General features: G+C 64.6%; 4 protein-coding genes across 16 annotated transcripts in view; 2 read left to right on the forward strand and 2 right to left on the reverse strand.

The window, feature by feature from the left end:
* Window positions 1-247: 247 nt before the first annotated feature.
* On the forward strand, window positions 248-4,686 carry SP7 (Sp7 transcription factor). The gene is made up of 2 exons (XM_054807225.1): window positions 248-395; window positions 3,211-4,686. Exon 2 carries the CDS (start codon window positions 3,298-3,300, stop codon window positions 4,291-4,293), a length of 996 nt encoding a protein of 331 aa, XP_054663200.1. The 5' UTR covers window positions 248-395; window positions 3,211-3,297; the 3' UTR covers window positions 4,294-4,686.
* A 1,991-nt stretch (window positions 4,687-6,677) lies between these two features.
* Window positions 6,678-14,083, forward strand: AAAS (aladin WD repeat nucleoporin). Of its 4 annotated transcripts, none has more exons than XM_054806962.1 (17): window positions 6,678-6,684; window positions 7,320-7,462; window positions 7,652-7,779; window positions 8,076-8,131; window positions 8,322-8,413; window positions 8,758-8,804; window positions 9,289-9,387; window positions 10,156-10,299; window positions 10,456-10,576; window positions 10,805-10,929; window positions 11,171-11,231; window positions 11,408-11,498; window positions 11,949-12,042; window positions 12,157-12,224; window positions 13,121-13,202; window positions 13,519-13,603; window positions 13,814-14,083. In XM_054806962.1, exons 2-17 carry the CDS (start codon window positions 7,340-7,342, stop codon window positions 13,946-13,948), a joined length of 1,551 nt encoding a protein of 516 aa, XP_054662937.1. In that variant the 5' UTR covers window positions 6,678-6,684; window positions 7,320-7,339; the 3' UTR covers window positions 13,949-14,083. The 4 variants fall into 4 exon arrangements, with proteins under 4 accessions (XP_054662937.1, XP_054662936.1, XP_054662938.1 ...); XM_054806961.1 differs by lacking the exon at window positions 6,678-6,684 and adding an exon at window positions 7,158-7,212; XM_054806963.1 differs by lacking the exons at window positions 6,678-6,684; window positions 13,519-13,603 and having other exon boundaries at window positions 7,241-7,462.
* A 1,355-nt stretch (window positions 14,084-15,438) lies between these two features.
* Window positions 15,439-18,134, reverse strand: MYG1 (MYG1 exonuclease). Its single transcript, XM_054806992.1, has 7 exons — window positions 17,931-18,134; window positions 17,548-17,660; window positions 17,316-17,475; window positions 17,023-17,172; window positions 16,819-16,941; window positions 16,045-16,226; window positions 15,439-15,956 (listed from the first exon to the last, which is right to left on the reverse strand). The coding sequence occupies exons 1-7, from the start codon at window positions 18,123-18,125 to the stop codon at window positions 15,779-15,781; spliced, it is 1,101 nt and encodes a 366-aa protein (XP_054662967.1). The 5' UTR covers window positions 18,126-18,134; the 3' UTR covers window positions 15,439-15,778.
* Window positions 18,135-19,522: 1,388 nt separating this feature from the next.
* The window catches only part of VDR (vitamin D receptor), a 37,726-nt gene continuing 30,581 nt past the window's right edge, over window positions 19,523-26,667 (reverse strand). For 7 of the 10 annotated variants that reach the window (XM_054806968.1, XM_054806969.1, XM_054806977.1 and 4 more), the window contains 7 exons: window positions 22,251-22,435; window positions 21,852-21,975; window positions 21,525-21,696; window positions 21,390-21,416; window positions 20,826-20,977; window positions 20,311-20,427; window positions 19,523-20,171 (listed from right to left, as the gene is read on the reverse strand). In XM_054806968.1, coding sequence (XP_054662943.1) covers window positions 19,912-20,171; window positions 20,311-20,427; window positions 20,826-20,977; window positions 21,390-21,416; window positions 21,525-21,696; window positions 21,852-21,975; window positions 22,251-22,435 — 1,037 coding nt within the window. In that variant the 3' untranslated portion in view covers window positions 19,523-19,911. The remainder of the gene's footprint in view (window positions 20,172-20,310; window positions 20,428-20,825; window positions 20,978-21,389; window positions 21,417-21,524; window positions 21,697-21,851; window positions 21,976-22,250; window positions 22,436-26,667) is intronic. The other 3 variants (XM_054806973.1, XM_054806967.1, XM_054806976.1) reach the window with 1 other exon arrangement.

The raw sequence follows: 26,667 nt of genomic DNA on the forward strand, positions 1-26,667 counted from the left end.
CCTTTCCCTTCTCCTTTCCCTTCCCAATTTCTTCCCTTCTTCCAATCCCTTGTTCTTTTTCCTCAGACTCTTTTCCTCCCCCCCCCCCCCTTTTCCTTCCTCTTTCCCCTTCCCCTTCCCCTGCCCTCCCTTCCCTCGACCCCCCCGGTCCCCCCCCCGCCGAGGGGCGGTTCGGGGCAGGGCTCCCGGCCCCGGTCCCGGCCCGGCCCAGCCCCGCCGCAGCGGCACAGCGGGGCGGGCAGCCGCCGCGGCGTTCCCTCCCTCCCGCACCGAGCCCCGGGACACCGGGACACCGGGACACCCCGGCACCGCCACCCCGGGACACCCCGACAGCTGCATCCCCGCGGCCGGTACCCACCCCCGGCATCCCCGGACCCGCGGAGCCCCGGAGCGCGGTGAGGAGCCCCGGGACAGGGACCCCTCGGGATGGGGGACACCCAGCCCCGGGACAGGGACCCCGGGACAGGGACCCCAGGGGATGGGGGATCCCCCCCCGGGACTCTGAGGATACGGGACCCCACGGGATGTGGATTCCCCCCCCGCCCGGGACTCTGAGGATACGGGACTGTGGGGTGGGGGACCTGATCCCGGGTGGGGGGAGACCCCCAGGGTACGGGACCCGCCAGGACAGGGAACCTCTGGGGATGGGGGAGCCCCCCGGGGCCGGGACACTCTGGGATGGGGGACCCCCCTTCCCGGGACAGGGACCCCCGGGATACAGGACCCCACAAGAACGGGGGAGCCCTCGGGATGTGGGACCCTCCAGGACAGGGACCCTCTGGGGAGGGTGACCCCCCCCACTCAGGACAGGGACCCTGCGGGACAAGGACCCCCTCCAGCATGGGGGGGTCCCCCGGGACAGGGACCCTCTGGGACAGGACCCCCCCAGGGAAAGGAGACCCCCTCGAGTCAGGAAGGGTCCCCTGGGACATGGGACGCCCCCGAGAAGGGGGACCCCCCCCCTCCCCACGCCACTGAGGACCCAGGTGTCGGGGCGTGGGGCTCTGTGGCTCCAGGGATATTTTCAGCCTCCGGACTTTGTGGCTGTTCCTAGACGGGTGTCCCCCCCCGCCCAGCCCCACCCTGTCACCACTGCCACCGCCGCACCGGCCACCAGCACCCAGCCCAGAGACCGCCGGGGTCCTGCGGCACCGGGGCACCCTGGGGTGCTGTGCCCTGGGTGCTGGCAAGGGGCGGATGGGGCCGCGGTGTCCTGGGACCCGCCGTTGGGGACACGTCGATCCCCAGGGCCATCGCACCCCGGACATGGGGACACGTCTGTCCCCAGGGCCACGGTACCCCTGGACCAGCCGATGGGGACATATCCCTCCCTGGGGGTCTGGTACCCCCCGGGGACACGTCTGTCCCCAAAGCCACAGCACCCCGAGCCTGGTGACGGGGCCACGTCCGTCCGTGGCACAGGGCCACCCTGGGACAGCCAGGTCCCCAGAGGACACCGGGCTGACACCAGCGGCCACCGCGGTCCCTTGGAGCCGTGGGGACCAGGAGACGGGGTCCCTCATCCCTACGTGGGGCCCGATCCTCCCCCAAACCGTCCCTGTGCCCCAGTGTCCCCCACCCCAACAGAACCTGCGCCCCGCCATCCCCAGGGAGGGGACAGGGACACGGGGACGGTGCCAAGTGCCACCTCTGCCCCAAACTGTCCCTTCGTTGGGGACAGCTTCACCGTGCGAGCAGGGGGAGCCAGGGCCCCAGGTGACGGGACGGGGGGGGGCTCGTGGGCGCGGTGGCGGGGGAAACTGAGGCAGGGGCTGAGGGGGCACCCGCTGGGGTCGGGGCTGGGGGCAGTGGCGCATCAGGGAGGGGGACACGGGATGGGGTTGGGGGACCTGGAGTTGGGGACAAGGGATGGGGTTTGGGGACAAGGGATGGGGACAAGGGATTGGGGACAAGGGATGGGGTTTGGGGACCTGGAGTTGGGGACTTGGGGAATGGGGGACGAGGGACCAGGGTTGGGGTCTGGGGACAAGGGACTGGCGACCTGGGGGATCGGGGACTGGGGTTTGGGGACATTGGACTGGAGGTCAAGGATGGGGATTGGGGACCAGGGGACAGGGACTGGGGACCAGGAACCGGGCACTGGGGGTCAGGGCCAAGGGGCTGGGAACTGGGGACCGGGGACCCCCCCAGAGCAGGGGCTAGACCCGTCCCACCCCGCTCTGGAGCAGAGGGGACACAGGAGGGGTCGGGGTCCCCCCCAGAGAACCAGCGAAGCCACCAGCTGCCACCAACTGCAACAGCCACTCATGCACTGAGCTCGCGCCGTTCTCAGCCCGCAGCTCCCGGCTCCCCGGGGCGCCTGCCCTGCTCCTAATTTCCCAGCGCAAGCGGAGCTGATTTATGGGAGGTTTACACTATTTTAAGCGTGCCTCCGTTAGACGCTCGCCCTGGTTTTAATTACCTCGGCTCTCGCGGCAGGGCAGCGTTCCCGGGGCACAGGCCTGGCCCTTGTTATCCTTGGAAAACCGGGAGCGCGCTGCGGCCGCAGCCGGGGCCGGCTTAAAAATAGGCGCAATAACCACGGCGTAAGAGGAAGGGAGGGAGGGGGGGGGGGACACCCCTCCCCCCCCCCCAAAAAAAAGCTGGAAAAGCCACAAAATGGGTGAAGGGGAGGGATAAAGTTTTAAAAAAAAATAAAATAAGGGGAAAAACTCGGGGTGATGGGGGGGGGAAGCTCGTGACGCCCGGTCTCAGCCCGCGGCAGCTGAAAGCCATGAAGGGCATAAAAGCAGAGGAAGTCGCCGGGGAGGGGGGAGGCCACAGCGTAATTCGATTAAAAGGCCATAAAAGCAGAAGGAGCCGAGATTGGGAGCGGGGGGGGAGGCCAGGAGGCGGCGGGGAGGGGGCCCCCCGCCGCCGGCACAACCCTGCTATTAGCCCTCGGAGAATCCCCTGCGGGGCCGCTGCCACTCTGAGGGTGGGGCCGGGGTGTTCTCGGCTCTAGGGAGGGGAAACTGAGGCACGGAGGAGCGGGGGAGCACAGGGGGTGGGGAGGGAGGTGATGGGTGTCACCGCGGGGCTGGGTGCCCTGTGATGCCGGGGCACCCCACGGGGCTGTGCCCCACTGCGCTGGATGCCCCGTGGGCCTTGATACCCCAACACCGGGTGCCCCATTGCACCGGGTGCCCCCCCAGCACCCCCTCTTTCCACCCCCCAGCACCCTAACACCCGTTTCCCTCTTTCCCGCAGGCTGCCGGGCACCATGGCCCCGTGCCTCCGCTGACGCCGTCCCCACCGCCTCAGGGTGCTCCCACCCGTGTCCCCCCCACCGCCGCCATGGGTGACTCCTACACGGCCGCCTTCCCCAGCGCCCCGGGGCTGCTCTCGCCCTCCGCCAGCCCCCAGGCATCGCCCGGCCCCTACGGCCCCGACTACGGCCCCTTCGGCCACCCCTTCCCGGCACCCACGGGTGCCCAGGAGGTGCTGGGTGCCCCCGTGGTGGTGACGGCCAAGGGGCACCCGCCGGGCGACTGCTTGCCGGGCGTCTACCCCTCGCTGGAGATGCCGCATCCCTACGGCTCCTGGTACAAGGGCGGCATCGGCGGGGGGCTGCCGGGGGGCTCGGGGCCGGCGGCACCCTCCTGGTGGGACGTGCACCCCAACGGGGGCTGGCTGGGGGGGCCGGCGGGCGCCGAGGGGCTGCAGGGCTCTCTGCAGGGCCAGCCCACCCTCAGCCCCCCGCTTCCCGCTTACGGCTCCGATTTCGGGGCTCTCAACCCCCCACCCTACACCAATAACCCCTCCGCACCTCCCGCCCCTAAAACCAACCCGGGCGAAACCCCTAAGGGACCCCGCGGCGGTTCGTTAGGTGGTCGGCCGGCCTGCGATTGTCCTAATTGTCAAGAATTGGAAAGATTGGGGGGTCCGGGTGGATCCAGACGAAAACCGGTTCACAGTTGCCACATTCCGGGTTGCGGGAAGGTGTACGGCAAAGCGTCCCACCTGAAAGCCCACCTGCGCTGGCACACGGGCGAGCGGCCCTTCGTCTGCAACTGGCTTTTCTGCGGCAAACGTTTCACCCGCTCCGACGAGCTGGAACGCCACGTCCGTACCCACACGAGGGAAAAAAAATTTACCTGTCTCCTTTGCAGCAAGCGTTTCACCCGTAGCGATCATCTCAGCAAACATCAGAAGACCCACGCCGAAAGCGGCACCCCCAAACCCAACCCCGCCGGTAACGGGGAGCAGCCCCCCGCTTCTCCTCGGCAGCCTCCGGCTTCTCCCGGTAAAGACGCCGGTAGCCCCGAGGCCAGCAGTTTGTTGGAGATTTGAGCCTTCGTCCTCCATCCTCATCTTCCTCTGCGCCGCTGGGGATATTTATTATGGGGTGCTGCCCCCCCCCCCCCCCAAAGCCCTGCATTTCCCCCACCACACCCCCCCCCCGGGGCTGGCGGCAGCTCCTCGTTAGCAATTATAATTTATGTCTTAAATTATGGGGGGGCTCTCTGAGCACTCTGGGGCTTGCCGGGGGGGGGGGGTGTCTAGGTGAGATCCCCCCCTTTTTTCTCCCCCCTCCCCCCATCTTCTCACCCCCAAATCCTCGCCGGCCGCCTCGCGCCCCCGCACAGAGCTCAGGGACAGGGTTCACCCCTTCTCCTCCGCCCCCGGCCTCGTTAGCACGCCCAGTTCGTTAGGCACTAATGTACCCCCCCTCCTTTTTGTAGCTGGCTGCCCCCCCCCCCCCAAAAAAAAACCCCAATAAGCAATAAAGGGATTGCTAAGGCGTGAAAGCGGAGCCGCGCCCCCTTCTCCTGCGCCGGGGCGGGGGGGGCTGAGACCGGGCGGTTTCATCACAGGGATGGGCTCTGCCTTCCTCCCACGCTCTTCCTCTGCTGCGGCGCTCAGTGCTCAGAGGGAAACTGAGGCACGGAGGGGACGTGGCCCCACTCAGGGGGGGCGGTGGGAGCTGAGTGGGGTTGGGGTCAGCCCGGCTCTGTCCCCTTGTCCCCCCCATCCCGGGGGTCCTCCGTAGCCCCGCGCCGCTGGCTCCTCCCGGCCCCCGTGGCCCCAGGCCCCTGTGGCCCCACACCCCCCTGTCCCCAGGCTCAGGGACCGCCCCAAGCCGCTTTCGGGGACCCAACGGAGCTTTAGCACCCCGCACGCCCCAGCACCCATCGCGCCGGCCTCGCCCCGCACACGCGTGTGCCCCCGCCCCACGCATCCACCCCAGCCGGCCACACGCGTGTCCCCGGGAACATCCGTGCACGGGAACACGCGTGTGCACAGGAACATGCGTGTGCACAGGAACACGCGTGTGCGCAGCCCCCGCCTGGCTCAGCCAAGCCTTGCCCCGTGCCTCAGTTTCCCCCCAGCAGCATCGCGGCCAGGAGCCACGTGGCAGCGCGCGGGCACACGGCGGGGCCACGTGTTCCCGAGGACACCCCAATTTTGGGCGCTGCGGGCTGGCGGGGACCCCACCGCCCCCCCCCAAGCACCCCTCCCCGGCGCCCTGGGCTCCCGCCAGCCCTTTGATGCGCCCAGCGCCGGTTTGGGGCTTTTCTGAAAAAAAAACCCCACCAAACCCCAACTAACCCAACCGAAAAAGCCACGGAAAAAGGCAAAGGGAGGCGGAAACGGGGTCCTGCGCCAGAACAAAGCGGGGGGGGCAGCTGCCGGCACCCACCACCCCGTGGAGCAGGTCCCCGTGCCAGCGTGGCGGGGACCCGGGTGCCACCCCTGGCCGTGGCTCCGCAGAGCTGGCCAGGACCCCCGGGGTCCCTGGGGAGGGGACACACACACACACGCTGCCCACCCCCCCACGCAGGGTGGGGAAACTGAGGCACGAGGGCGGCCCGGTGCCACCGGCGCGGCCAGACCCAGCGCCACGGAGGAGGACGGAGATGGCACCCGGGGGAATTCGGGGTGGCGGTGCCAGCTCTCCCTGCAGCCCCCCAACTCTGCTCCCCCCGCGGACACAGATTTACTCTTTTTGGAGTGTTTCACCCCCCCCCCCCCAAAAAAAAACACCCGCTCGCCGTGGGTGGGCCGGTGCCAACGAGACCGTCCCACGAGCCAAACCCCGACCCGGTGGCCACCGAGGGCTCGACCGCCCGGAGCCTCCCAAACCACGGAGCCCAAACCCATCCAACAACCCCCCAAAAGAACACACCCCCCCCCCTTTTTTTTCTTCCATTTCCCCCCCTCGTTACCCCACGGGGGTTTATTTGGGGGGGGGGGAGAAAAAGGGGGGTGGGTGCCAGCTCCCGCCGTGGCCCTTCGGTGGCTCCGCCGTCGGCGCCGTCCAAACCCCGTCGTCTCCCATCGCACCCCACTCGTAACGGGGGAGGAATGCAGGGCCCCCCGCCACAGCCCCCCCCCCCAACCGCCGCAGCCTTTATTTAATATCCTGAAAAAATTAAAATAACTTCTGCGGCCGCTAAGGAAACCAGAGAGATCGATGTAATAAAAGGGACTCGAAAATGGAGGGGAAGGGAAATTGGGGGGGGGGGGGCAAAGAGGGGGGGCTGGGCTGGGGGGGGCAGCACCCGCTGCTCTGGGGGGGGGGGGTGGGCACCCACGGGACCTGGGCACGGGGTGGGGGGGATGTGGGCACCCACGGGACCTGGGGATGAGCTGGGGACACACACACACACATGCCCCACGCACCCACGGGACCTGGGCACGGGTGGGACACGGGCACCCACGGGGCTCACGCGCAGGCAGGTACAGGCCGCACCCACGGGACCCGTGTAGAGGGGCACCCACGGAGCGAGGGGCACCCCACGGGGCCGTGCACGGGGGGGGGGCACGGGGGGGGAGCAGGGTGCGAGGGGTGCCCGGGGACCCCACGGGGGGGGCAGGACACGGGGGGGATGTCCCGCGCGGACACCACGTGAGCCACCGGCGCCACGCGCCGCTTCCCCGCCCCCTCTGTGGGGAGGGCCCACCGCCTCTCTTAAAGTGGCAACGCATCCCCACAGGTGGACCCTCCCATTTACCACCCTCCCCCCCCTTACAGTGGGGGAGCCCCTACTTCACCGAAGAACGAGTCCTCCAGTCACCGTAGAGGCAGACCCACGGGGGGCGGGGAGGGGGGCGGGGAGGGGTGCCGTGTGGTGCCGCCCCCCCCCCCCCCCCCCGTGCTCGAACCGGAACCGCGTCCCTTTTAATTCCCCCCCCACCCCGCGTGACCTCACGGCCGCGGAAGGGATTGGCCCTCGGCGGGACCCGTCCGCGGGAGGCGGGAAACGGGTGAGGGGCGCCGGGGGGGGGGCAGGAGGGACCCGGGGGGCTCGGGGGGGCCTGGGGGGCCCCGGCCAAGGGCTGACCCGGCCTCTCGGGGGGTGCCGGTGTCTCAGCGCGTTCCGCCCGCGGCACGATGTGTTCCCTGGGGCTGTTCCCGCCGCCGCCCCCCCCCGGGGACATCACCCTCTACGAGTTCAACAACGCGCTGCTCTGCGGCCGCCTCTGCGAGCAGCTCCCGCTCGCCTTCCAGAGCCAGGTGAGCCCGGCCCGCCCCGCGGTAACGCGTGTCCGTGTGTGCCCCCGGGATGGGGCGGTCCCTCCCCATCCTTCCCACACCCCCCCCCCCGGCCCCTCCTTCCCCCCCCCCGGGCCGACGCTTTGGGGGTCTCTTCGCCCCCGCCCCCCCTTTCATCGCATCGCACTGGGACCCCCCCCGCCCCCGCAGCTGGCCGCCCTGCCCGCCCTCAGCCTGCCCAAGGAAAGCCTCAAGGCTCCCAGCCGGCTGGAGCACAGCGCCCGCCCGGCCTTCATCCACCACCGCGAGTCCCTCTGGAAGAGGTGCCTCAGTGCCTGGTGAGTGCACGAACACCCCCCCCCCCCCAAAATATCCCCCCCCCCCCCCAGCCAGACCCCGGGGAGGCAAAGCCGGGCGCTGCCCCGGTGCCTCGCACCCTCCTCCCCGTACCTGTCCTGCGGCCCCTCGGCCCTGGAGCGCGGCGGGGCCCCCCCGTAACACCCCAGTCTGGGAGGGTTTGGGGGGGTCACAGCACAGCTGGGGGTGGGGGAGCTGGGGTGGGGTGGGGGGGGGGGGAGAGGCGGCCTGGGTTTGGTGTCACCGGCACGCGGGGTGACCGAGGTTTGCGCTGCAGGCGGGACGTGGGGCTCTGTGGGGTGCTGAAGGAGATCGCCAGCGCCGAGGAGGAGGGTGAGTCCGGGCTGGCCGCGGAGGACCCGCAGATCTCCTGGGTCTCGCGTTGATCCCTTGGTTCCCTTCGTCCCCTTTTCCGTTGCATCCGTCCCTCTGCCCGTTGCTCCCGGCCTGGCGCACTTCCTCCGCTTGCCGGGCGTCTCGTTGGAGACCGTGCGAGCTCTGACGATCCTTTTTCTCTCTGCAGGGCTGCAGTGGGCGAAGACGGGCTCGAGCTACACGCTGGCCGTGTGCCACTGGCTCTCCTCGCTGCATGGCTCCCTGTTCCCCCACCTCTCGGTCAGTCTTTTTGGGGTTTAACCCCCCTGCTCGGGAAGGCGGGGACGATGCTTTTCCAGCTGGTTTGGATGGCGGGTGGGCGCTTGCCGGTTGAAAACATGGCAAAAGTATTCCTCCTGGTGGTGCCCAGCTAAAAACGCTGCAGATTTTCCTCACCAAAGAGAGGAGAACGGGTGCTGGAAAGGCATTAGGAGAGCAGAGTGCTCCAAGAGGGACCGAAATTGAGGTGGGGGGAGAGAGAAAGGGGGGAGTTGGGTACTGGGGGGGGTCCTCCCTGCCGTACCAGAGGCACCTTCCGCTCTCGCGTGCGCTGCCCGCTCAGTGTTCACCCTTCTCCCCTGAAGCTAACCAGCGAGGACATGATCGCTGCGTTCTCCCAGGCAGTGGACTGGTGAGTGCCTGGGTGTCCGCGAAACTCAGGGTGGGGGGGCGCGGGCACAGCAGCACCTCGGTTTTTACGTGCTCGGCCTCTCCATCGGACAGACGTCAGGGCAGATATTTCCCCGTTGTCTCTGCCCGCCCCAGTTTGTGTACGACGGTGAGAGGCAAAGCACGGCCCGACGCACGTGGGGGAAACGGTGTTAAACTAGATCAGGGCTCGGAAAATTCCTTCAAACACCGACCCCCGACTGCTCGTTAACCGGCCCCCCCGGCAGAGCCCTGGGAATAATTGCTGGGAATGGGGAATTTATCAGAGAAAAGGGTCGTGCTCAGCAGTGAAAAGGAAGTTTTATTTCACTGGTGGCTGGGAACCGCGTTTGTTGGCCTTGGGGGGGCTGCTGGGTGGTCACACCCGGTGCCTGAGCACCCATCACCGCCGCCTCGAGCCTGAAACGCTGCTGGCGCGCCTCACCCTGCCCCGTCCCTCCTCCCAGGGCCGGCTGCACTGTCCGCGCCTTCGCCTGGCACCCCCACACCAGCAAGTTTGCCGTGGCTCTTCTGGATGATTCCATTCGCGTCTACAACTCCACCAGGTGAGGGAGGTGCCGTTCCTCGGGGGCTGCTCCCCCTGCTCCCCACTTCACCCCCTCGCACACCTCCAGCACATTCCGATTCCCCCCAACGCCTCGGCCTTCGCTCCGGCTTTGCTCTCGCCGGCACCATCTGTCCCCAGACCCTCTTGCTGCATAGCAGGAGCTCTGCAAGGACATCTCTGGAAAATCCCTGGCCTTAAGCTTGGTTTTTTGTTGGTTTTTTTTAATTTTATTTTCCCCTCCCTGTTCTGCAGCTCCTGGGGCCAGCCCGGGCGGGCACAGGCTGCAGCAGCACGCGGTCTGGCTGCTGTTGTTGAGTCTCCTTTCTCCTCCAGGTCTCCCTGCTCCCCCGGGGCATGCAAAGCCCTCCTCAGGAGAAGACTCTGCCGGCTGGCCCTGCAGCCGTTCCCGCGCCTCCCCGCCGAGGCGTTCTCCCCCAGCTGGGATTTCAAGCCAGCAAATGCCATCTCCCACCCCGGGGTCGGGCCGTGGGCGGCACGGGGCACGGCGTTTAATCGCACGAGGTGTGCTCTGGCTCACGGCACGGTGCCGGTGTCACCTGGCTGGGATCTCCTCTGTTTCCCCCCCCCATGGAAGCAGGTCACGGTGGGGCGCATTTCCCCCTTCCCACTATGCTTTTAGCCCCCCACTGTGGTCAGAGCTGGAGAGAGGACACTGGGAGATGGCCCCTGGCCCACCTCGGGCTGCATGACGACTCTTGATCCCCCATTTTTTTTCCTCCTGTCACACTTCCCTCCTCTCCGGCAGCGCCACCATCCCCTCGCTGAAGCATCGCCTGCAGAGGAACGTGGCCGCCATGGCCTGGAAGCCGCTCTGCGCCTCCATCCTCGCCGTCGCCTGCCAGAGCTGCGTCCTGGTGTGGCACCTGGATCCCACCTCCCTCTCCACAAGGTGACGGCCCCACGTGTCTCCCCGGCCCTGCCGTGGGGGTGTTGTGAGCCCGTTTGGGTGCTGGGTCAGAGGGGACGCCGTGCTGGCTTTCGGTGGCATGTGGGCCAGCCCTTGCCATGATTAACCACGGTGGTTTCTCCTTCTCCTGCCCTCCAGACCGTCATCCGGCTGCGCTCAGGTGTTGTCCTACCCGGGTCACAGCCCCGTCACCAGCCTGGCGTGGGCTCCCAGTGGGGAGCTGCTGCTTTCGGCGTCACCGGTTGACACGGCCATGCTGGTAAGAGGCATTTGGGACACCCGCTGCGGGGTCACCGAGGGACGGTTTGGCTGGGGACGGGCAGCGTTTTCTCGGAGGATGGATTAGGCAGCTCCTGAATTTGATTAGATCTGAAAGCATCGCTCTGTATTGCCTAATCCACGTAAAAATGACCCCAAGGCTGTGCTAACTACCTGGTCGGCATTCGGGTCCCGGTGTCGTTACCCTCCTCGTCGTCCCCTCCACCAGGTATGGGATGTGTCCACCGAAAACTGCGTCCAGCTGCAGTGGTTTGGGGGCGGTGGTGTCACGTACTTGGCTTGGTCACCCGACGGCAGCAAGGTCCTGGCGGCCACGCCCTCCGCGGTGTTCAGGTGAGCTCCCTGCCCGCAAAAACGTTTTATTTCAGCCCTTATTATCCTTTTTGTTCGCTCCAAACCCAAGCGGATCTGCATGCTTTGTGTCCTTACTGCTCCCACTCCTACCCCATCCGATGCGGCGGGGGGCAGAACGGGTGGGTAGTCGGGTCTGACGTCTCCGATTCCTCCTGGAGCAGCGGAATTGGGGCAGATCCCAGGAATTTATCCCTCTCGTTTCGGTCTGTCTCTCTTCCAGAGTGTGGGAGGCTCAGATGTGGACGTGCGAGCGGTGGCCCACCATCAAAGGACGCTGCCAGGTAGAACGGGGGCATTTCCCACCCACGCGGGTCAGACGTTTCCTCTGAGGCCCTCGGGGTCACGTACGGTGGTTTACTAAAACTCCCCCGTTTCCAGCTGGCTCGAAAAAGTCCCCGACGAGCTGCCACCTCCCCGGCCCGGCTAACGGGCGTTAACGTGGCTCTGTGTCCCGCAGACGGGGTGCTGGAGCCCTGACGGCAGCCGATTGCTCTTCACGGTGCTGGGAGAGTCCGTCATCTACTCCTTGTCCTTCTCCGAGTACAGGGGTGAGTCCACCCGAGCCGGTGGCTGCTCCCCAAGCGATCCTCTTCCTTTTGGCTGGGGCCAGATGTTTTTTTTTTTTCCTTCCCTCATTAGCTGCATTTCCCAGTTTTGTGGTGTGGTTTTTTTTTTTTTTTTTTTACTTAGGCAGGACGCTATGATCTTGGTCGCAAACGGTTTGCAGGGAAATTTTACAGTGGGTTAAATGCCCAGCTCATGTAGCTCTATTTCTCCCCGGAGGCAGCTGGTCCTGATGGTTTTTTGAGGGGAAACCCACCCCTGTCCTCAGTCCCACACCTAGACAGATGCTGCTGGGATCGCAGCACGTTGCTCTCTACCTGCTCTAAGAAACAGAGATAAATCCTGTATCGCTTTAGAAATAAAAGTATGATTTAGGGCAGTGATTTGAACAGGAGACCAGAAATGACCCGGTTCCTGTGATTTTTTTGTTTCAGGGGAGATGCAAGGGCAAGTAGGAGGCTCGAAAACGGCTTCTATCGTGGCAGATCTGTCCGAGACCACCTTCGAGACGCTCTACGGGGAGGAGAGGTGGGTCTGGTCACCCCCGGCGTCCTACGGCGACACGGCGGGGGGGTGTGTGTCCTTGTCTCCCCGCCGGCGCTGGGGATGGTGGCAGCTCACTGCTGCTCGTGCCGGTTTCAGGATCGGAGGAGAAGTTCACTCCATGGTGTGGGATCCCACCGGAGAGAGGCTGGCGGTGATCATCAGAGGTAAGCGCCGCCTTCGGCTTTCCATGGAAATCCCCCTTCCAGCGGGCAGGAGGGGCACGAACCCCACGGGGGTGAGGAGGAACCGGGTTGGGAAGGCAGCACCCACCCTCCGCTCCTCCGTATCCTTCGGAGAGGGACGTGTCCGAGTTCCCTTCCCGCTTCCAGTCGGATGAATCACCTCTCCCGACCTCCCTGCGAGGTCTCCGTGTTCCCGCAGCGCCCACATTCCGCCTGGAGCCCGACTGGGCCTCCTGGCTCCGTGTCTCGGAGCAGCCCCTGGGATAATCGAGCTATTCAGGCTCTCCTGGACGGGTCCGGCTCCGAGACAAAGCAGACCTTTGAGGGAACGCTGAAACACAGTGCTGGGGATGCTGCTGCCTCAGGCTCGCTCCCTGCACACCACCGGCTGAAGCTGCTGTGCCCAAATAATTTTTTTTTTTCTTCTGTGCTTAAAGCTGGGTGGGAAGAAACTGGGGTGTGGGGGGGAAAAAGCTGAGGGGACCGGAACTCCCGTAGCTGGCACCTGCCCCCCCTCTGCGCCTCCAGGTAGGTCCTGCGAGGTTCTCGGCACAGGAACTGCGCTAGGATGGAAAATAACCTTCACCCTGGGGAGATGGGGCCCCCACGTCACACCTCAAAGGCTGGGGCGTTCCCAAAGGAGCCGCCTCATCTGTTGCCCAAACCCTTTTCGGCCAAACCTAGCTACCCGAGACCTCGGAGCCTGGGTTAAATCACCGAAGGGTCATTGGAGCCCCAGTCTCGCAGCGCCCAGCCGCCTCCAGCCTCTTCCCTGCAAAAACCTGACCTCCGCATCCCCAGTTCGGCGTCCGGGGGCCCGTCCGTGCCGTCCCTCGGACAAGGGAAAAAACCTCGCTGCTCCTCTCTCCTTCCTGCAGGGCATCCCGACACTCCCGGGGGCCAGACGGTCATCGCTGTGTTTCGTACCCGCAACAGCCCCGTGTTTGAGCTCCTGCCGTGGTGCGTGGCGGTGGGTTTCGGGTTGGTTTGATACCAGCAATTCCCCAGGGCGCGGTGGGGAAGAGCGGAGAGCCGCTGCGGCCCCGTGCTGCTTTGAGCACTTCCACGCCCCAGAATATCTTTTGTTTTGGCGATATTGTCCGTTATCCACCTCAAAACCCTTTGCTTGGGGCTGCATCCTGGCAGAGCCCAAACATCTCTTGCTTGACTGCTGAGTGTGCCAAAAGCACCCGGTTTTTTGTTGGGTTTGCTCTTTTTTTTGATGTCGCTCTGCAGTTGTGCTCTAACCACAGCTCTTCCTTCCCCCCCCCCGCAGTGGTTTCCTGCGAGGTGAGCGCGGCGCGCAGCCCCAGCTCATCTCCTTCCACCCCTGCTTTGCAAAAGGCGCCCTCCTCACCGTGGTGAGTGCGGCCCCCGGGTTTCAGCAGCAATTCTCGGGGTTCCCCATCGCCCTCCCCGAGGGAGATCGATCCCATGGTGTGGAAAAACCTCCCCGGAGAGGGGGGGGAAGGCGTCCTTGCTGGGATAACAGGGAGGACGAGGGTGCCGCTTGGACTGTCGTCCCCTCACCTGTACTCATCTGCCTCCTCCCATCCTCTTCCTCCCTCCAGTGTTGGTCCACGGGGAAAATCAGCCACATCCCCTTCTTCTTCGTGAGCGCCCGCGTCCCCTGCGCCAGCCCCAGCCGCAGCCCCGTCATGGCCAGCGCCAGCGTGCGGGAGCAGCCGCTCTTCTCGGAGCTGTGACGACCTCACCGGCTCCTCCGTCCTCTTCCTCCCGGGGCGCGCGGCGTAACCTCAGGTGCCTTTTCGTACCTCCTCAGGGGTCGCGCAGCTTGCGGGGCCGGTGCTGCGCAGATTAAAGCTGGCTCTTTCTCCTCGCTGCCCCTCGCTGCGTCTCATTCTTTCCTTGCCCTGGGGGGCTGTAAGTTTTGGGGGGGGGGGGTGAGTTCTTGGAGCCCCGCAGGTGTTTCTGGGGCTCCAGTGCTGCTGCTTGATGTTAAAAACAGCTCGGGGTGAACCTGCAGGAGAAAATCCATTCCCTGCATCTTAATTAAAACTTAATTAAGGGACCTGCCCAACGTTGGTGCCCCCCCATGGGCCCTGTTTTGGGGTTAAAGAGCTGCTTCCTCCCCCCGCCCCAGGGGAAAGGTGAGGGCAAAGGGGGCAAAGAACCACCCAAACTCAATCAAAAACTCTGTGAATCCATAAAAACCAGAATCTGGCTTGTTTGGGGCCACAGCTGGGTGGTGAATGGTGCTGGGGGCTCATGTTGCCCTGTGTGATTGCTGAAGTGGTAACGGGGAGCAGATGGGGCCCCCCCCCTGCCCAGAGGGGGGATTACTGGTGAGGCTGGGGGGGGGCAGCACGGTTAAACCCCCCGATTACACGCGGTTAATCCCCGGGATTACGCTGTAATCGCTCTGCTAAAGCCTGGGGCGCACAGATGAGGGGGAGAGCAGAGGGGCCCCACTTGTCCCCACACTCTCAGCACCCCAACCCCCTCCCAGGACCCCCAAAATCCTCCCCAGAGGTACGGCATGACCCGGGGCAGGAGCAGCCGAGCCTGGACAGGGGTGGCAGGAGGGTATGGGGTAAAAACAAGGGGGGTACGAACCCACTACAGCTGCTGAGGCACTTCTGGGGGGGCTTCCCCCTGTCCTTGGGGCTCCCCGCTGTGCTGCTGGTGCTGGCTTGTCCCCACGGCGCCTCAGAGGACGGTGCTGAGCACTGCTTCATCATCCTCTTCCTCCTCCTCCTCCTCGGGGCTGGGTGCTTCGCAGGGCAGCGCCCGCAGGTACTCGAGGTGTAACCGCGTCTCAGCTCGGCTCCGCCGCACGTACCGGCCCACGTAGACGAGGACAGCACCCAACCACCCGCCCACAGCCGCCAGCACCGCTGCGTCCGGCGCCCGCCTGCCCCCCGCCAGCGTCTCGTTGCGCCCAGCAGTGGGGGGCAGCCCCGGGGGGGCCCCCCCAGGGCACCGGCAGCCCGGGGGGCAGGCGGGCAGCCCCAGCGCCAGCAGCAGCAGCCAGGCTGCCTGCATCGCCCTGGAGCTGAAGCGAGGGGGGGCTCCGTGTCCATCTGTCCCCACCCCCCCATAGTGCCAGCTGCGTGGGTTGGTGGCGGGGGGGCAGCAGGATGCCCACGTTCCCCTCCCAGTGATGCCCGCACCCCCCCACGCCCCCCCCACCCCAAGGACACCCCTCAGTCCCCCATTGCCTGAGCAATGAATGCACTGGGAACGGACTGGTTTTTACTGGTGTTGGGAAGCCACTGGCAGCAGGTACACCTTGGGAACGGGGACAGTTGTCAGGGAACTGGATCTGAGAAGTCTCTTGGTTTGGGATCCAACTGGGTTTGCACCAGTCCAACACTGGGACCAGTGACACCCCGGGGGGAGCCCAGTCCCCCCCAGCCAGCTCCAGTTCAGTGTCCTGCTGTGATCCCAGTACATGTGCTGAGCGGGGACGGTCTCAGCCCTCACCCAGCAGCATTCCCTGGAACGCCCCTGCGCTGGGCAAAGGGCTCCCTTTTGGCATGACCGTGATTGGGGGGGGGGGGGCTTCATCCACTCTATGTTCCCCCCCCATGCTGCTGTGCCAGCGTCTGCCGCGCCATCTCCAACGCCCCCTCCCGCGTGCGGTTGCCTCCGATGAAGCCGCTGGCGTGTACGAAGACGCAGCCGGGAATGCCGGTGAGCTGGGACAGCTCCTCGTCCCGGATGCCTCGCCAGGGCTCGGGGAGAGGGAGGCTGCAGTGGGGAGGGGGGGAAAAGAGGGAGGTGAGGGGTAAAAACCTGCCGTCAGGGAGGGGGGACGCGGCGAGGGGACGGCTCTCACCGGCTCTGGAAGGTGTGTGGCCCCGCTGGGACGCTCTGGACCCGCCACTGCCCGCCGCGGTCGGGGAAAAGCACCAGCTGGAGGGGCCGGGGCAGCGCCAGCTCCTGCTCCAGGCTGAAGACGTGTTCCTTCCAGGGACAGCCGCCCTGCCGCAGCTCCAGCACCGCCCCGCTCGCGTCCACCTGCGCGGGGGTGGGACATGCCGGGCACACGGGGTGTCCTGCCTGCACAGCACGCCCCCCCCCCTCCACCGCCCCCCACCCCTTCATCCATCCGCAGCTCTGCCGAGCCTGCACGGGGAGTTCCGGGGGGGCAGGGGAATGTTGGGGTGCACAGGGAGGCGGGGGGGGCATATACAGGTGTGTATAGCGCTATATATATATGTATAGGGGGTGCGCGGCCGTGTGTAGGGGTACAGGGGAGCAGAAGGGGGGATGTGGCTGTGCGTAGGAGTATAGGGGTATACAAGGGGGTACATAACTGGATAGAATGATATAGGGGTACAGGAGGGGGTGCACGGCTGTATGGAAGGATATAGGGGTATGGGAGGGGGTGCATGACTATCTTGAAGGATATAGGGACACAGGAGGGGGTGCACGGCCATATGGAAGGATATAGGGGCACAGGAGGGGGTGCACGGCTGTGTGTAGGGCTCTGGGGCGCAAGGGGTGCCCTGGACCGTGCACGTTTACCCCAAGGGGACTTGGCCTCTCTTCACCCCGTGCCCCTCCCCAAATTTCCACACACCCCCCCCCCAACTGGCACGGGAGGTACCTCAAAGCGTCGCCGGATGGCCTCCTCCACCAGCGCCCGCGCCGGCAGCCACGCGCGGTGGTAGTAGTTGAGCCGGTCCATGAACTCGCCCCCAACCAGCTCCATCGCGCGCTTGAACCCCGCCTGGGGACGCAGAGGAGGGTCAGCGGTGGCCCCAAGCGGGGTGGCCCCAAGTTGCCCCCCCACCCCGTCCCCCATCCCCACCTCAGTGTCCTGGTCGGGGTCGTTCCAGCGGGGGTTCAGGTGGCCCACGCGGGCGCTGAGGGTGGTGGTGAGGGCGTAGCGGGGTTCCCCCTCCGCCTGCGCGATGCCGTTGTCGATGGCATCGATCTCCTCCACGAAGTTCTCGTACAGCTGGGGACAGCGCGGGGACACTGGGGGTCAGCTCCCCACCAGTACCTGGAACAAACTGGTCCCCTTTTGGATGGGGTCGCGCTCCCCAGAGCTCTCTCTTACAGGGCGATGCCCCAGGGAAGCCCTCCTGGTTCCCGCGGTACCTTATCGTAGAGCGCCGTCACGACGGGACCGTCCTCGGGCTGCCCCAGGAGCCCCGCCAGGATTTGGGAGCCGAAGTGACAATAGACCAACCCGGCGCTGCTCAGCTTCGTGGTCCAGGGCTTGTCGGGCCGGAGGCTCCGCATGGACTGCGTGAAGGACCTGCGGGGCCGTGGGGTCAGCCCCGAGGGACCCGGGGCGTGGGGGACCGCCAGGGCGTGGGGGGGGTCTCACCTCTGGTGATGGTCGTAGCGGTGTCGCTCGGGGTCGTACTCCCCCCCTACGTCCACCACCACGTCGCACTGGGCCAGGCGCTGGGGGTCCCGGGTGCGAACGACCTCCGCGTCCTGCCGGGGGTTGGAGTGAGGGGGAGGAACCCGGGGGGGGGGGGTCCCCGGGAGCTGCCCCCGGGTAACGGGGCACCCCGAAGGGAGACCGGGTATCTCAGGGGGAGCCCCGAGGAGGGACCCGGGACTCGGGGACGGGCAGGGGTCGGGGCATGCCACGGGGTCCCCATCCCGTTGCAGCGGTGCCGGGAGGGAGCCAGGCCCGGTTACGAGAAGGCCCGAGCAGGCCGCAAATCCCGGTTTCAACCGCACGGTGCTCCGGGGCCGTACCCGGTAGCGGGGCAGGAGGCGCAGCAGGTAACACGCCAGCACCTCGTCGCAGTGGAAGGTACCGTCGTGGGTGCCGATGCTCGGGGCGGGCTCAGGCCGCGGCCGCTTGGGCCCAACCCCGGCCCCGCTCCCGGTGCCCACGGCGGCGGCCATGAGGCGGAGCGCGCGCCGGGCGCCTGGCATGGCACTGCGCATGCGCAGCACCGCCTCGCCGACGCTTCTGTACGGCGCATGCGCGAACACCTGTGCACCTGTCCGTGTTTGGCCTGCGCATGCGCTAACCCCACCCGACCCCTCCCCGCCTCTCTGCGCATGCGTTGCCACCGCCCCAGGCCTCGCCCGTCTGTTCTGCGCATGCGCCAGCCTCCCCTCGTTCCCACGACTCCGCCCCTCACCTTCACCAGCCCCGCCCAGTCCTCGCCCTTCCACCCTGCGCATGCGCCAATTTACCCCGTCCCCGCCTGTCCGCTGCGCGCATGCGCCAGATGACCGCCCAGCACACGCCTCAGCGTGACTACGCATGCGCCTACCTCTGTCCGGCTGTGAGTGCGCATGCGCCCTTCGCGGAGCCGTAGGGGGCGGGGCGAGGGCGGGGCTGCCTGGAGGCACCGCCCCCCGGCGGCGCGAGGGACACGGGGGGGGACACGGGGGGGGACGCGGGACACGGACACGGGACACGGACACGGACACACGGACACGGACACACGGACACACGGGCACACGGACACACGCGCACGGGCACACGGACACGGACACGGACACACGGGCACGGACACACGGACACGGACACGGACACCCACCGGGCACAGGCGCTGCCCAGCCCACACGGACCCCTCTGCCAGCCCCCCAGGACAGACACCCACGGTCCTGTCCAGCCCACGCAGGGACAGATGGACACGCAGCCCCCCCCACTCCCCCCAAACCCCCCCAAAAACCAGCCCGGGCGCCGTTCCCAAGCGAGACTTTTATTTGCAAGGAGCAGCAGGGGCCCTTCCCAGACGCTGTGCACGGCCCGGGGGGGCCCAGGAGCCTCCCTGCCCCCCCTCAACCCCCCCCCGTGGGTGGCTCCACTGGCCCCGGGGTGTGTGTGTGGCGGGGGGGGGGGGTCACCGGCACGGAGCAGCCTCCGGCACCCGGTCCCAGCGTGGCACGGGACACCACGAGGTGCCAAAGCCGGGCTGGGGCCGCGGCGGTTAATGCGACGCCGTCACGGGCTGCGAGGGGCTGTGGGTGGGTGTGGGGGGTACACACACAGTCCCAGGGGTTCTGCTGGAGAGCCCTGCTCCCCCCACGCCGGGCAGTAGTGTGGGGAACAGTAAATTCAAATGGTTTCCCGAAATGTCCCCTCTCGGCGGCTGCCACAGACGCATCCAGCCTTGTCCCACGGGAGCGGTTTTTGGGGACGCAGCCCCGATGGGGTGTGGGGGGGTGTGGGGGGGTGTGTGCAATTCAACCGGCATCTCCCTTTTTGAAACGGGGGGGGAACGAGCGCTGCAGGGTTTAGGAGGGGAGCGGAGGACGGCGCTGAGGGCTCAGCAACGCCGTGGGTCCGTGTGTCCCCCCAAAAAACCACCCCAGCGCTTCTCTTTCCAAGCAACCCGATTTTTTGGGGGCTTTTTTTTTGTTTTTTGGGGTCAAGAAAGAAATGATTCGAGGCAGCCTGGCCTCAAAAACATCCGTAAAGGGATAAGTCAGCTCTCACAGCCAGCAGGGAAGGGGAAAAAGCCGCTCACGGAATACGGGGGGAAAAAAAAAACCCCACACGGATTTGGGTCTGTCACCACTCCGCGGCGACCAAACCTCACCCGCCGCGGCTGAGACGGAGCAGGAACCCCCCAGTAGTGTGAAACCAACCCGTCTACGTCCAAATCTCCCGCCACGTCCCCTCCGCTCGCTGCTGACTTATCCCTTTAGCGGTGGGACACACACACGCGCGCACACGCGCTCGATCCCGCGGCCGGCGTCGCGACATCCTGCCGAGTCACGATATCTCGTTGCCGAAGACTTCGAGCACCAGCGGCGTGAGCTGCATGCTGTGCTCGGGTTGGAAGGAGAGGCAGCGGTACTGCTTGGAGTGCTCCTCGTTCAGGCTCCGGAGGTCGGCGAGCTTCTGGATCATCTTGGCGTAGAGCAGGCGGCTGCCGGGAGGAGGGTGCCTGCAGCGGATGTAGGTCTGGAGGATCTCCGAGAGGCGATCCTGGAGGGATTCCACCAACGAGGTGTCCTGCACGCCCGGGCGATCTAGGAAACGCCACCGAAAAACGAGGTTGATTTTCCCTTTTCCCAGCTGGTAGGGATGGGGGATGGGTTTATTTTGGGGGACGAGGTTAAAAAACGCGGCGGGTTGGTGACCTCGGGGGGGGGATTCGCGTCCTCCTACCTGGGGACAGGATGCAGATGGCCATGAGGAGCACGTGCTCTTCTTCGTGAAGGTTCAGCTTCTTCAAGCCGACCTGGAATTTCACGAGTGGCTCCAGCAGATCCATGCTGTGGCCAGCTGGGAGGAGAAAAGACTTTTAGCACAGCCCGCTCCGGGGGGGAATAAAAAAATAAAAATAAAAAAAAAATAAAAATAAAAGATCTCCCTGGAGCTCGGCAGCTCCTCTTCCAGCGCAGCAGAGAGCCGGGACAGCGGAAAAGGACTTTGGATACAGCTAAAAGCACGTTGGGTTCTAATCGTACTTTTCTCTGTGGTAGTTTCTCTAAAGCAGGAGATTATGGAGCAGATTTTGCTTTTGAAATCTATTTTTTGAAACCTACGGGCGGTTTGGCTCCGTATCATCGCTTCCCCGCTGCACCGGGTGCACCTCTCCCACCTTCGGCGCCCGGTTCCCAACGCGTCGCCCGGGATCTCTCTGCCCCCCCGCCCCGAGGATCCTTAAATCCCCTTTATACCTTGGGTGACGTCGCTGATCCTGTACTTGAAGTCGTTGCTGCCGCAGGTCCACGTCATGTCCTCGAGGGTGAAGGACTGGTTGGAGCGCAGCATGATCACCTCGATGGCGCTGGATTTCAGCAGGGCGATCTGGTCCTCCGCCGCCAGGTCCCTGCGGAGCCGGGGAAGAGGGGACACACACACACACACACACGCAAGGCGATGCGAGACCTGGTCGGCGAGCGAAGGAACGGCCCGCGCGCCACGTTGTCCATCCGTGACCCCCTTCCCCTTCGCCGGGGGGGACCCCAATGTCTCCCTTCACCCCGGCTTTCCGTGTAAATTAAGCCACAGGTATTTCCGCAGCTACATTTACCGGGTGGCACCGAGCAGCGCCCCGAGCGTCAGCCCGGAGTTAAACGGGACCTCGGGTCCTTCACAAACCGGGATGGGGAACTGCTGGCGCGGCCTCCAGCATCGTAGGAGCTCAAACGTTTTGAGTCTGGGGTGAATTGGGGTAAAGATAGAAGAGGAGTAAACCCCGAGGAGGAGGAGAGACAGAAAACGTGAAGGTAGGAACAGACCTGGGAAGGGAAGAGCCCGAGGGAGAGCTGCGAAGGTGAAACAGAGAAAAATGATCCGGCTGCGAAGGGTAGGACGGGGGATTCCCGAGAGTGGAAAACGACCACGGACATCGGATCCGGGAGCGACCGTCTCACCTGAATCCCGGGATCATTTTGGCAAAGCCGATCACCTTCTGTATGCTGTAGCTGACCAGGTCGGCCAAGTGCGGGAGCATGGAGAGGTGAGAGAAGTCGATGTTCATCGAGGAGCTCTCGTCGTTCTCCTCGGAGAGGACAAGGTTCGAAAACATCTGGGGCTCCACGGCCTCTGCAGAGAGGGAGAACGGTCAACACCCCCCCAGGAGGGTCTTAAGAGTTCACTAACCTCCCCGAAAGAGGTAAAACCGAGGGTCCGGGTGGCCAGATTTGGGTAAAGCTGCCGCACCTCTACCCCTGTCACCCAGGGAGAGGCGAGCGCGGTACCTGGAAACGTGCCGAAGGCTTCGGAGCCAAAGAGGTCGGTGGAATCCTCCGAGGACAAGTCCTGGGTGAGGATGGAGGAGGAGCGAGCAGCCCCCCTGCCGCTGGCGTTGCTTCTCACGGGGGGCTGGAGGAGAGAGCAGGAGGTGAGCAACGGGGACGGGAGAGCAATTCGGTGGTGGGCGTTCGCCTGGTTCGGGGGGAGAGGGGCTGGTTGGGATTATTTTTTGGCATCGGGATTTTTTTTAAAAAACTGGAGGAGTTAAAAAAATTCGTGAGGTCGTGGGATGGAACGGGTTTTTTGAACTTGTGAGGTCGTGGGATGGAACGGGTTCGGTGCATCCGGGCAGGAACCGCTCGGCGCTGCGCACGCAGATCGGGGCTGGCGTGTCCCGGACGTACCCGAAATTTGGTGAAGTCGGCGTACGTGGGGTCATAGGTTTTGTGATGCGCCTCGAGGAGGATGTCGATGACTTTCTGCTGCTCCTCTGAGAGTTTGGGCTTCAGGCTCTCCTTGAGCGCTTCCTCCTCCTTGCGCTTCAGAATCATCTCACGCTTCCTCTGGACCTCCTCGTCCGTCAGGATGACTGCAGGGACAGGCAAAGCGTCACAAACGGGGACCGCGGCGACGCCACTGCCGTCCCCATCGCCTTTTACTAAATCCGTTATTAAACCCGCATCCACCCCAGCCTGCTCCTGTCCTCCATCGCCGCGGCACGGCGTCCCGCTACGAGACCGGCGGCGGTTTATAACCCGCTTTGGGTGCTTTTTAGACGAGGATCGGGTGTGACGAGGTCACGTCGGCCGTGCGTCTGCCCCGCAACCTTGCTGTTCGCTCTGGGCTTTCGGGTGAAAAGAAATCTCCATCCTGCAGGACTCAGGCCAGCGGGTTCATCTCGCTCCGCCGCCGCCGCCAAAGGGAGCGTGACGTGGCATCGCTGTCCGGCAACCGCGCTGCGGCAGCGATAGTCTGGGTATCCAGTGCAGGATCGCAACCATTTTTAAGCCGAGGGGACGTATAAATTCCCAGGGTCGGGTATTTACGGCTGATATTACGGGTGACGGGCTTTGGCGGTGGCCAAGGGTCGATCCAAGGGCGATACGCAGAGCTGCTCCCGTTTAATTAGGGAAGGGGAGCGCAACCCGGGCGATGCGGGCTCCAATCTTCATAAAAAGAGCTTCAAGACGGGGTTGAAAGAGAAGAAAAGCAACACGGAGCCACAACGATCTCTTGGGGGTAGTGACACCCCCCCCCGCCCCGTCCCACAACCAAACCGACACGTTCGCGAAAGCGCTCGTTAATACTCATCCAGCCGGCGGGTCCTAAAAATACCAGAGCTCGTTTTCCTCAAGATGTTATTAGCCCTTTAACCAGTCATTAAAAAAAAAAAAAAACAAAACCCAAAACCAAAAACCCAACCAAAACCCAAGCACGTTATCTGATGGCGGGCGGCTTTCTGCCTGCCTTGGGTTACGGAGAGCCGAGACGGAATTTGGGATGAGAGGTCGGCGGGAGCCGTGGTCGCAGGGCTGGAGGCAAAGAGCCGTTCGCGGTCCCCGCTCCCTCCTGCCGCCTTTAGCCCCCGGCGTTTTTCCAATACATTTTCAAATTTGCACAATCTCAAAGGCGACTTGAAGATCTCGGGGACACGGGAACGGCCGGCACGTTCCGGGTAGCTCCGCAGGGAACAGCCCGACCGCTCGGGGAAAAAAATTAAGAGTTTCCCGTCTCCTGTTCTGATGATTATTATTATTATTATTATTATCATCATCATCATCATCATCATCATCATCATCACAGGCATCTACAGCGAGCAAGTCTCAGATCCCGCGAGCGAATTGATCTGAAGTTGGGAAGCATCCGCAGAGCAGACAGGAAAGGAAAAGGATGTTTCTGTGTTGGGGCAAGACTGCAAGGGAAATTTCCTTGGGATTTCCCACCCGCCTTTAGGAAATCCACCCCGCCGAGAGATTTGAAACAGTGAGCCGCAGCCTTTCTCGGTCCGGTAGGCGCTGAAAAGGACGGAACATCCCGTTTCCCTGCACGTCCCGGGCTGCACGTCGCTGTGGTGATGGAAACGGGCCGTGGCTCCAGCCGGCAGCGGGTCCCGGGTTTGGCGTTTAATGCTCCGATAGGATTTGCCGGAGCCCAGAGAAGATTAAAACCCGAAGGAGGTGTTTAAAAAAAAAAAAAATCAGATAAAGGGGAGTTACGATCTCGTTTTAGCTCGTCTGGCGGCGTGAACGCCCGTGCCGTGACACAGCGGTACTCGTGCAAGCCAAGACACAGCCCGGCATCGGCACTGCAGATCGAGAACCACCCCCGGCGTTTCTGGTGAAATCGTTCCCGGTGATGCCAGGGAGCAGCAAACCCGAAGGGGACGGGGGAACGGCTTTGGGGAAGCCCTGGGGAAAAGGATTGGGCTCGTTTCCTTTCGGCGGCAGGATGGATGCTGCCCACCACGTCCCTCGAGCGGGAACGCGGGGTGGGGAAGCAGCTCGACGCCTGCACCTTCCACTCAAGATCCCGGCGCGGATTTCCTCCCGAACGCCGAGCCGGAGGCGTCCGGCCACAGACTCCTGGCACGACCGACCATGCGGCGGAGGGTTTGTGGGCTGCCCTGACCCGAAATCCATCCAGACAGACGCTGTCCCTCTTCGCCAGACACCGCGGGGGCAGCAGGGAAAGCCACGGCCGGCACCGAGGGCAGCGTGTGGGGGTACAGCCCCCCCGGGGGGGTACGACCCTGCAGCCCCCGCCGAAACCAGGGGCTTGGAAGCACCAGAGCAGCCAAACGGAAAGCGTGAGGGCCAAGCGGCGACAGGAGCAGTTCAACGCGGTGTAGGGACGTGTATCGGGGTGGGGGGGGTGTCGTCCCCCGAGCGGCATCGTGACCCTGTTTTAACTGCGGAGGGTGCCCAGCGCTGCTCTGCACCACATCACGGTGAACACCCCGGGGGCACCCTCGGAAGCCGGGGAGCGGAGCCTCACCCGTCCCGGCTGTTTGTCCCAAAATCGCCCCTGTCAGCCTCGCTGTCCTGCCCCAAACCCCGACACCTCTGTCGTGGGGAGACGCGGCCGGTAAAAGAACCCCGATGCTGATAAAACCCCGATGCCGATAAAACCCCGATGCGCGACGGGGACCCAAACGTAGCGATGGCTGCGAGGGGCGGGGGGGTGGGGGGGATGCTCCGGGCTGCGTCCGTCTCCTACCGCATGTGGGTTCGCACGGAAAGCGGAGAGGAGGAAAACTTGCAGCGACGGGCAAGCAGCAGCGATTTAAACCGCAGCGCCCGGACCCGCACCGGAGTTAAATCGGAGTGGCGACGCCAACCGCGGGGTCCCCGGCTGCTGCTGCTCTCCCCGCGCCAAGCGAGTCGCAGCGACGGCGGTGATGCTCGCGCAGATTTCGCAGAGAGCTTTCCAGCCGCCGGTTCCCATCCGCTCTAATTAAAGGACTCTGGATGTTTACGACGCGTGCTTCGAGCCCGTGGGGAGCGGAGACCCTTCCCGGCCGGCCGCTGCCAAACGAGGTTTTCCCGGACAGCCACAACTCTGCCCTCCCTCTCGCGCTCCCGCTTCGCCGCTCGGCCGCTCTCCGGCTCCCCGAATCCGGCGTTGCACAACGTCGCCGTGCGGCGGCTCCCGGGGCCGGGGAATAACACATTCCACATTTGGGGCAGCAGGGACTTTTTTTTTTTTTAATTTTTTTTTTAATTTTTTTTTTGCTTTTGAGTATCGCCGCCTATTCGGGGAAGCGGAGGAGAGCTGGAAATGGCACCTCCCTCCCTGCTCACCCTCGTCCCACGGTCCCACCCTCGACAACCGTAACCCTGCTGGATGCTGCTGCCCTGGCTGCTCCCCCAGCATCTCTCCCGATTCGGGAAATTCCCCTCTCTCCGCACAATTTCCTTCCAGTTTCTGCTCCTTTCCCTGACTCCGAGATGGCGTGGGGTTGGTTTTTTGTTTGGTTTTTCCCCCCCACCCCTCCCCGTCTTTGGGGATTTTCAGCACTGAGATCATAAATCGAGCCTCGTAGCGAGGATCCACAACCCGATCCCAGCCAGCCTTTTCCTTGGAAAAGGGGAGAGAGAAGATCCGTGGGTTGCTGACCCCAGAGGGGGGGGATTATCTGCAAACACCTCCCCAACGTCCCAGGACCCGGCTGCCGAGGCACAAACTGCCCCAGGATGCGGCCGGGGAGATTCACTGATTCCCCACCCCCACCCCCCCCCCAAAAAAAAATTCCCCAGCAGCAAAATAAAGTGGTGGGGAGAGAATAAATTCGACGCCGTGAGAGCGCTGCAGCCCCGGGGAGGGCTCGTGGGTCCCTTCGGCCGCTCGATTTGGTGATGCCTAATTTATCGTCCTGCTTCGGACGGATGAGCCGTACGCGGTTCAAGGTCGGGGCAGAAGGGACGGAGACGCCGAGAGGGGAATCACCCAGAGGTTAGGGGTCCATCCGATGCCCTGAGGGACGGACGTCCCCTCCTGAGCTCTGGGCACGTGGCAAAAGGTGATTTTGTAGGGCAAAAAAGGGCAAATTCAACATTTTGCTGCCCAAACCGGTGCCGAAACAGGCAGGATAGTCCGGTAACGAACACTTCGCCCTGCTTTGAAGTATATTCGTGCTAAGCGTCATCCTAGGAAAAACCAGCGGCATCGCTTTGCGAAGGGAAACCTTTTCCAAAGGGAAACCGCCCCGGAGAGCGGAGAGTTCCCAAAGGCGACGGCTCGGGTCGCGAAGCGGATTTCGCCTCTGCCCGTCTCCCAGCCCGCGATCCTGCCCTGCGCTTTACCCTGCGCAGATAAGACAGG

The sequence above is a fragment of the Grus americana genome, chromosome 31, assembly GCF_028858705.1.
Source record: "Grus americana isolate bGruAme1 chromosome 31, bGruAme1.mat, whole genome shotgun sequence".
In the NCBI taxonomy this organism is placed as follows: domain Eukaryota; kingdom Metazoa; phylum Chordata; class Aves; order Gruiformes; family Gruidae; genus Grus; species Grus americana.

What these genes read in the sequence shown, in the direction of transcription:
- SP7 (XM_054807225.1), top strand. Translation starts at nt 3,298, where the DNA reads ATGGGTGACTCCTACACGGCCGCCTTCCCCAGCGCCCCGGGGCTGCTC.
- AAAS (XM_054806962.1), top strand. Translation starts at nt 7,340, where the DNA reads ATGTGTTCCCTGGGGCTGTTCCCGCCGCCGCCCCCCCCCGGGGACATC. An exon ending in AAGAGGTGCCTCAGTGCCTG is followed by an intron (nt 7,780 to 8,075) that starts GTGAGTGCACGA and finishes TTTGCGCTGCAG; the next exon opens with GCGGGACGTGGGGCTCTGTG. An exon ending in ACGCTCTACGGGGAGGAGAG is followed by an intron (nt 12,043 to 12,156) that starts GTGGGTCTGGTC and finishes TGCCGGTTTCAG; the next exon opens with GATCGGAGGAGAAGTTCACT.
- MYG1 (XM_054806992.1), bottom strand. Translation starts at nt 18,125, where the DNA reads ATGCGCAGTGCCATGCCAGGCGCCCGGCGCGCGCTCCGCCTCATGGCC. An exon ending in CGCTACGACCATCACCAGAG is followed by an intron (nt 17,476 to 17,547) that starts GTGAGACCCCCC and finishes ACGGCCCCGCAG; the next exon opens with GTCCTTCACGCAGTCCATGC. An exon ending in CCACACACCTTCCAGAGCCG is followed by an intron (nt 15,957 to 16,044) that starts GTGAGAGCCGTC and finishes TCCCCACTGCAG; the next exon opens with CCTCCCTCTCCCCGAGCCCT.